Genomic DNA, 8,340 nt, shown 5'->3' with positions numbered 1-8,340 from the left:
GCAGGGATGGGGATGGCACGAGGACGGGACGTGCTGCTCCTCGGTGCCTGGGAGCAGCTCCATGTCGTGGCCCAGGGCGCAGCTCCGCGGTGACGCCGGCTGCTCGCTGCTGGGTCCGTGCCAGCTGTGCGCGTCCTGCGCTGGACACAGAGCCGGCGCTCCCGGCTCGGACTCGCTGCGGGCAGCCGTTTCCCTTCCAGGGGTTTGTTCTCTTTCCAGGCAGTTTCCCCAGTGGGGAGCTGAGCCGCTGCTGGGCTGGGTACAGTTTGCGTGGCAGTGACGCCTTGTCCGAGCTCCCCAAACCGAGCACGGACCTGCCTTGGCTGCTCCTGTGTGCCTGGAGGGGAGTGGGCAGTGGCTGCGAAGGGCTGGGGGAAGCGGGGGGCTCGGGCTCAGCCCCACAGCAGCCACGTTCGATCACCGCAGTCCCGGGGTTGGTGTGAAGGGGTGAAGAGCTCTGCTTTGCTCCTGGTGTCCGGCGCTGGGGTTGTGGTTACAGCCACACTGAACGCCACAGGTGTCTTGTGAATGCTCCTCCTGGTCCCTGTTGTTGTCCCTTTGTCCTCACCCTGACCATGCAGCAACGGCGAAGGTCCCGGGGAGGTGGGGAGGGAGCGGGAGCTCAGCTCAGGTGAGCCGCTTCCATCGTGCCACCTTCCCTTCCAGAACTGCGCCGTGTTCCCCCGCCCCGTCCGCAGCCGCAGGGACAACGGCGGCCACGGGGACAGGGCGGCACCTCCCGGAGCAACCATCCCCAAAACAGTCCCCAAACCGTCCCCCAAACCATCCCCAAACTGTCCCCAAACCATCCCCAAATTGTCCCCAAACCTGTCCCCAAAACCATCCCCCAAACCATCCCCAAACTGTCCCCAAAACCATCCCCAAACTGTCCCCAAAACCATCCCCAAACCATCCCCATGCGCAGCCCCATGCGGGAGCAGGGACAGGGACACCGCAGGGACGGGGACCCTGTGCTCCCAGCCCAAACTGCAGAGGCTGGAGGGGACGCTGCTCCATGTCCCTTCCTTCCCTTTCCAGGGGTGAAGTTTCTCGCAAAGGGAAATGGAAGAACACGAAGTTCAGAGTCTTATCTCCATTTTTATTTTCAGACGGGCATTCGGGAGCCAGAACTGACGCATTTGGGGCAGCCAAGACAACATTCTCACCGCGGTATCACTGTTCCCAGGGCAGGATCGGTTTGTCTGCCGTAATTAAGCTCAATTTTACTGTTGTTTCTTTTGGCTTAATTTATCACGCGTGGTAGAGAAATACGAATAATTTATTTACGAGTTAGGATTTAATTACAGTTTGCGTTGGGCACAGTGCGGGCGAAGCGGGTCTGAACGGAACTGCCGCCCGGTGAACGGGCGCAGCCGCCGCGGTTCCTGCGGGGGGCTTCCCACGGGACGGGTCCCGCGGTGCTGGGAGCCCGTGAGCCCGGGCAGGCGCGCAGCGAGCCGGGCGGTGACCCCGAGAACCGGGAGGCACCGGGGGGAGCCGGCAGGAACGGAGGGGAACGGGCGCGGGCGGCCCCGGGGCCTTCCCGCGGGGCACCGGCGGAACCGGAACTTTCCGGCAGGAGGAACCGGAAGTGAGTAGCGACGGCTTCCGGGCGGGCGCGGGAGGATGGAGACGATCCTGGAGCAGCAGCGGCGGTACCATGAGGAGCGGGAGCGGCTCATGGACGTGATGGTGAAGGAGATGCTCACCAAGAAGTCCACGGTGAGCCCGGGGCCGCGGGGCGGGGGGCGGCCGGCCCGGGCCCGCGCTCACCGCGCTCCCCCCGCTTCTCTCCCCGCTTCTCTCCCCGCAGCTCCGCGACCAGATCAACTCGGACCACCGGACCCGGGCCATGCAGGACGTGAGTGCGGGGGGGGCCGCGCCGGTACCCGGGCGCCCGGGGGGGGCGGCTCTTGGCCCTCGTAACGGCCCGGGGGGCATTTGGGGCTTTTTTCTCTTTTTTTCAGAGATACATGGAAGTGAGCGGCAACCTGAGGGACCTGTACGACGACAAGGACGGGTGAGTGCTGTGCAGGCACCTGCACGTCTGCGGGATGTGCCCTGCAGGTCAGTTCCAGGGCTCCTTTAGGTCAGTTGTTAATACACAAGTAGTAATGCTGGTGTGTGAGGCAGGAACCGAGGTTTGGAGACTAAACCTGCAGGAGCAGGACCCGGGCTGCACGTGGGGTTTGCACGCATTTGGTTATTTGCTTGGTTTAAGGCTCTGGAGAGGCTGTGAGTTGGCTTGAGGGTTCGTAAGCAGAGGCTGCGACACCCGATGTGACCGTCTGAGGTTTGCAGCCTGTCTCGCTGTAGCTGTACGGGATCAAAATGCAGCGCTAGACCTGGAGAAGGATTCTATCAGTATCAATGTGTTTTCCTTGCTGCTTGTCATCTGTCCTTTTCCATGAATGACAGCTTACGGAAAGAAGAACTCAGCGCCATTTCAGGGCCAAATGAATTCGCAGAATTCTACAACAGACTGAAACAAATTAAGGAATTTCATCGGAAGCATCCAAATGAGGTAAGTAGTGACCTTCTTCATAAGAACAGGTGATTTGTGGTCTCTTAGACCTCATCCCTGCAATAAACAGGTTTTTTTTCCAGTGTAATTGCCTTAATATACAAGTATTAGGTACACTAAACCATCACCTACGATAATGTTGAAGGTTCAGAGTGCTGCAGGGCAGCGTGTGAGCTCCGGTGCGAGCAGTGGGGTAGGAGAGGGTGTGAGATGCTGATGTTGTTCTTTGCTTGCGGGGCGTCAGCTCCGGAACGTTCCACAGCTGAGCTGGTGCTTGGTCCTGCGTTCCTCAGCCAGGCTGGAGTCAGGCTTTTTTTCCCTTGGTGCAAAAGTAATGGTGAAAAAACGTCTTGGATGCCTTTTCATTTGGCAGTTCTATTGTTTGCAACCTGTTGTGATTTTATGTTAATTATTCTGGGACATTAGCTGAAGTAATAATTTTTCTGTGCTCTCTGTCTGCTCTTGCAGATCTGTGTCCCGATGTCCGTGGAGTTTGAGGAACTGTTGAAGGCCAGAGACAACCCAAGCGAAGAAGCTCAGAGTAAGTTTGTAGCTTTTCTCTGAAGCCATTTTAAGGGAAAATATGGTGCTGGCTTGAGAGGCATCATTTAATGAGTTGTTTGATCTCTTTTGTAGACCCCTTTTGGTAAATGACTTCTGAAAATTGTTCTTTTGTCATTTAAATTCTTCTGACCTGCAGCCCCTGGAATAACCCACAGTAGTGGTGCAGTCGGGTGTCTGATCAGTGAGCATCCCACCTGCACTGTGAACACCTTCCTTAAGCATTAATTAGTCCGTGGTTAATCGTTTGCAAGTTCTAAAGCATAGGTATAATAAGTAGGGAAGATTAAGCTCATCATAAAACTCTTCACGATCTTTCCTGCAGATCTGGTGGAGTTCACCGATGAGGAAGGGTACGGCCGATACTTGGATCTGCACGATTGTTATCTCAAGTACATAAATCTAAAATCTTCAGAGGTGAGTGGCTGCAGAAGTGGGTGTTAATTGGCTGCACCTGTGTAAAGTCTGACTCCACCTTTTTTGTCCTTAGAAACTGGATTATATCACTTACTTATCTACATTTGACCAACTCTTTGATATTCCCAAGGAGAGAAAAAATGCTGAATATAAAAGGTGAGCCTGTTTGCCTGCCTGCTGCTTTTATGACAGTTGATAAGAAGGAATTTTCTTCTTAATTATATTCTTAGCAGCTATACACTTATCAGTCAAACTTAACTCATGTAACTTGGGTCACTGAGCTATAGTGACTCAGTTGTGTGTCTGAGCCCTGAGAAAACGTGCAGTGCAGTAAAAAGGTCAAAAGCCTCGTTCTACTCTGTGGAAGGACCTTTATCCTTGTAACTGCTGCATCTAGAAATCATGTTGAAAACTGTCATTGTCTCGATGACTTCCCTGTGGAGCATGGGAAGGTAATTACTTCCCAAAGATGTGGTTAGAGAAACACGTTTGAGCTGATACTGAACTACCTGTGCTCTTGGTTACTCTGCCAGGTACCTTGAGATGCTTCTTGAGTACCTGCAGGAATACACAGATCGAGTGAAGCCATTGTTGGACCAGAATGAACTTTTTGGGAAAATTCAGACTGAGTTTGAGAAGAAGTGGGAAAACGGGACGTTCCCTGGCTGGCCGGTGAGCAGTCGCTGAGCCTGCCTGGATGGCTCTGTGTTTGGGATGGGTTTTCTGGGAATCACTTCTGTAAAGTCATTGCTGGGGTTGAGTCTAATAGCAAAGTGTCACAAAGATGCAATTTAATGCTAACTTGAATTTGAAACCTAATGTAGCCAGTTTGAAACAAACCCTTTTTTAAGGTTTGCTTATTTTGTCTCTTTTCTATTGTTCTAGCACTCAGGTTATCGAGATAATTTTTCTCTGTGAAATGAATGGCTTTTCTTGAGGTTAGAATATTAAATTCCATGAAGTGTAGGATGTCACAACGATCTCCTGTGTGTTTTTTGTTGGCAGAAAGAGACCAGCAGTGCCCTCACCCACGCTGGAGCCCACCTGGACCTCTCTGCGTTCTCCTCCTGGGAGGTGTGTTTTCAGTGAGGAGTGGGGCACTCTTGACTCTCCTTTCTTGAATGCTTTTCGTTGTTTGGGGTTTTTTTCTTCTTTAGCGATGGACATATATCCGTATTGCATTTGTTTGATAGCTTCTCTCTTATTGTGATTTACTTTAATTGAACAGGAATTGGCCTCCCTGGGACTGGACAGATTAAAATCAGCTTTACTGGCCCTGGGACTAAAATGTGGCGGGTAAGGTGCAGTCTTTTTATAGTTCCTTTTCAGTTTTTGAGGTCTTCCTGTCTTGCATTCCTTTATGGGATACTTGTTTTGTTGTCTCTTCTGTACAAGAATTACTTTAATGATGTTTGAAAGATAAAACATTGAGAACCAGTCGGGCGATGCTGCAATCTGCTGGTTCAAAAAGTGTCCTGTACTGAAGTCTCTTGTGTAGAGTAATTTGGCTTAAGGAACGAAGACAAAGATAATAAACCTCATGAACTTTTAAAAGCTAAACTTAGAATTTTGTTGTATGAATTCGACTGATTCTCAGGAAATGCAGAACTGTGGTTTGGACTCATCTCCTCCCTTCTCCACAGGACTCTGGAAGAACGTGCTCAGAGACTGTTTAGCACTAAAGGCAAATCCCTGGAATCACTCGATCCTTCCTTGTTTGCTAAGAACCCAAAGACAAAAGGAAGCAAGAGGTGAGTTCTGAAGGTGGTTCTGAGGCCGGGGGTGTGGGGTGTTCTGTAGGTGTCACTCTTGCGTAGTCACAGCAGAGGTTCTTGGAGTATTAGAAGCTTTTCATGCTGGACCAAGAGTCCTGAACCAAATGGAGGAAATGGGAGCTGGACGGTTCATGTGCAGTTCAGCTCACATGAGCTGTTTGGTGCTTGTTTCTGTTTTCTTACTGTGTACAAGTCACACGTCTTCAGGCGTTCAGAGTACACATGATGTTTGCAATTCTGGAATGAACTTCCTAAAGTTTCTTTATCTCTTTCCAGAGACACTGAAAGAAATAAAGATCTTGCATTCCTGGAAGCTCAGATTTATGAGTACGTAGAAGTTCTTGGGGTAAGGATTTAATTTTGTCTTGGAGCTTTTTATTTCAGAACTGCTAAATAGTGACTGGAAGGTCATCCACATCTTTACCTGATACTGTCATAGAGAGCATGCCCAGAATTGTTTTCATGTCCAGAGTTATGTTTTAAAGTGCATGTTAGCAGGTACCTTTTTCTGTCAGTAAGTAGAATATGATGAATTAGATTTATTTTTCTGTTAGCTAATTATTTGGTGGGCTTTTATGAACAGACACAGATACAGAGGCTGCGTGTTCCCTTGGGGAAACCATCAGCGTAGATAATTTCTGTTTCATGCCTAAGTCACAGGGTGCTGCAAACCTTTACTTGTTCTGCCTTGATGCTCACCCAAGTCCTTGCTTCAGGTTGGGGTGATGGCTTTTAGCAGGGTGGCTGTTGCTGTTGCCTTGTCCTGGAAGTGTTAATGGTAGTACAAGTTCTCATTCTTTGGAAGTAGGAAATGTTATACTAAAAACTTAAGTTGTTGGGCTAAATAAAATGAGAGTTCTGTGTTCCATACTAGTCTTCCATTCCCCTCCCTCCGTGCCCTGAGGAAGCGTTTCACGCTGCTGATGTTGTTGCTGTCATGTTGTGTGAACAATTCCTCCTCTTTTCTCACACCATAGGAACAGAGACACCTCACACACGAGAACGTGCAGCGTAAGCAAGCACGGACAGGGGAGGAGCGGGAGGAGGAGGAGGAAGAGCAGATCAGTGAAAGTGAGAGCGAGGATGAAGAAAATGAAATCATTTATAATCCTAAAAACCTGCCTCTTGGTTGGGATGGCAAGGTAACCGAGATCGTCAGGTCTGGAGAAGTGGGAGGTGTCACCGACCCCACGCTCCCCCTCTGATTGAACCTGCCTTGTCGTTGGCCTGATCTTTGTTTCTCTTCGCTTGTCAGCCGATCCCGTACTGGTTATATAAATTACATGGTTTAAACATCAACTACAATTGTGAGATTTGTGGTAACTACACCTACCGAGGGCCCAAAGCCTTTCAGCGTCACTTTGCGGTAAGTAAGGTTTTGCTACAAACCCATCAGTACTGTGCTCAGGTAATCTTTACGATAAGTAACCAGGAAATCACTGGAGTGCCCAAGTTGCACTTCCATTTCCACAGTGTAGGTCTGGGCTGGCGCTGCAGGGCCGTGCGACTGGAACTGTCGATTCCATAAGGCGTACTGAGATTTTTCTGCGAATTTCTGTTCTTGTTTGAGCACTAATTCCAGTATCCAGGTCTGCTTGGTGCAGAGTGCCTGTTGGCTGCCAGTGTTTTGTTACTGTCTAAAATACAGAAAAAGTATTTTGATAAAGGTTTTTAGGACTGATAGCTTTGTAGTTTGGTAGGATCTGTTTCACCCTGCCCAGATGTTAACATGTCCTGTAGTCCCTGGCCTTGTGGGCGTTCTGTCTCCCCCTGACCAACTGCTTCTCCCCCAGGAGTGGCGACACGCTCACGGGATGCGCTGCCTGGGCATTCCCAACACTGCGCACTTTGCCAACGTCACGCAGATCGAGGACGCCGTCTCCTGTGAGTAGTGAAACATGGCATAAGAACACTCGTATTACCTCCTGCCAAAAATGTGTCTTACCTATGGCCAGAGACTAGTTTCGGGGAAGAGGGTAAGAAACATGGGGCATGTGGGATGATCCTTCCCTGGACCGTCCCTCCCGTCTCTCACGACGAGAGCGGCTTTTTTGCTGTGGGTACCCGTGAGTAGCCGCTTGCTGGGATTGCAGCAACGTGTTCATTTGTTGCCAGCTGTTTTGTCTGTGATACCAATATTAGACACATTCCTGGGCTGCTGAAGTGAGAGTGTTTAACAAGAAATTTATAAAAAGAAGAAAAAAAAGCTTGTGTATATTTTACTAGACCAAAAACTATTATCTCAAGGGAGGTGGCATCAGATCCTGAATGACTTTGTATTTACAGTGTGGGCAAAGCTGAAACAACAGAAGGCTTCAGAGAGATGGCAGCCCGATACAGAGGTGAGATGTTACACACCTGGTTGTGTCTAGTCCTGTGCAGGTGGGAACCCCGTTTTACCCTGTGTGACCTGTCTGGCTCTGTCAGGACAATTTCTAAAGTCCCCTGCACGCTGGGGAGAGAAACCTCACAGAGCCAGTGTCACCTTTGTTGTGCGAGAGGAGGAGGGAGCTGGCAGGACATCGTGCTCGGCAGGCGCTGCCGCAGCTAAAATTCAAATGCTGTAGTACAGCTGGAGTCAGACTGTCCAGGTGTCCCTACACTGTTCATTCCATTCTAGGAGGAGTACGAGGATTCCAGTGGGAACGTGGTGAATAAAAAGACCTATGAAGACCTGAAACGCCAAGGGCTGCTGTAGCTTTTCCCAAGTGAAGGGTTTCACACCCGGAAAGCAAGTGGAGATGTGTCAGCAGCTCTGACTCGTACTCAGTCTCTGGATTTTCTATGTGCATGAATATAGGTTTCAAGGATACTTTATAGAATCACTTTCTAGTAAGCCCCTTGTGAAATGCAGACTTGTGACGTTATTTTATATTAAAAAAAAAAAAAACCTTGAAAAATAAATTGGTTTTAATTTAGGAAGTGCTGAGAAACTTGTCTCTTTTCGTATGCTGGAAGGAAGAGATTTCATTAGGGTTATTTTTAAAATGCTTATTTTTAAATGCTTTTTACGCAGTTTGTATTGTTAGAAACAGTTGCTTCTCTTTTATTCCTGTTCTGATT

At 49.4% G+C, this 8,340-nt stretch overlaps 2 protein-coding genes across 2 annotated transcripts in view; one reads left to right on the top strand and one right to left on the bottom strand.

Moving 5' to 3' along the window:
• Positions 1–8,340, bottom strand: part of UTP11 (UTP11 small subunit processome component) — a 175,802-nt gene that overhangs the window by 28,100 nt on the left and 139,362 nt on the right. The gene's annotated exons all lie outside the window — the stretch shown is intronic.
• SF3A3 (splicing factor 3a subunit 3) lies at positions 1,580–8,199 on the top strand. Its single transcript, XM_082071578.1, has 17 exons — positions 1,580–1,722; positions 1,814–1,861; positions 1,968–2,020; positions 2,419–2,524; positions 2,993–3,065; positions 3,411–3,502; positions 3,576–3,658; positions 4,036–4,174; positions 4,508–4,576; positions 4,731–4,798; positions 5,146–5,253; positions 5,554–5,623; positions 6,255–6,419; positions 6,533–6,643; positions 7,071–7,161; positions 7,564–7,619; positions 7,898–8,199. The coding sequence occupies exons 1-17, from the start codon at positions 1,627–1,629 to the stop codon at positions 7,973–7,975; spliced, it is 1,506 nt and encodes a 501-aa protein (XP_081927704.1). The 5' UTR covers positions 1,580–1,626; the 3' UTR covers positions 7,976–8,199.

The sequence above is a fragment of the Streptopelia decaocto genome, assembly GCF_964273445.1.
Source record: "Streptopelia decaocto genome assembly, chromosome: 23".
NCBI classification, from domain to species: domain Eukaryota; kingdom Metazoa; phylum Chordata; class Aves; order Columbiformes; family Columbidae; genus Streptopelia; species Streptopelia decaocto.
This window is presented reverse-complemented; position numbering and strand designations above follow the sequence as displayed.

What these genes read in the sequence shown, in the direction of transcription:
- SF3A3 (XM_082071578.1), top strand. Translation starts at nt 1,627, where the DNA reads ATGGAGACGATCCTGGAGCAGCAGCGGCGGTACCATGAGGAGCGGGAG. An exon ending in TAAATCTAAAATCTTCAGAG is followed by an intron (nt 3,503 to 3,575) that starts GTGAGTGGCTGC and finishes TTTTGTCCTTAG; the next exon opens with AAACTGGATTATATCACTTA. An exon ending in AGTACGTAGAAGTTCTTGGG is followed by an intron (nt 5,624 to 6,254) that starts GTAAGGATTTAA and finishes CTCACACCATAG; the next exon opens with GAACAGAGACACCTCACACA.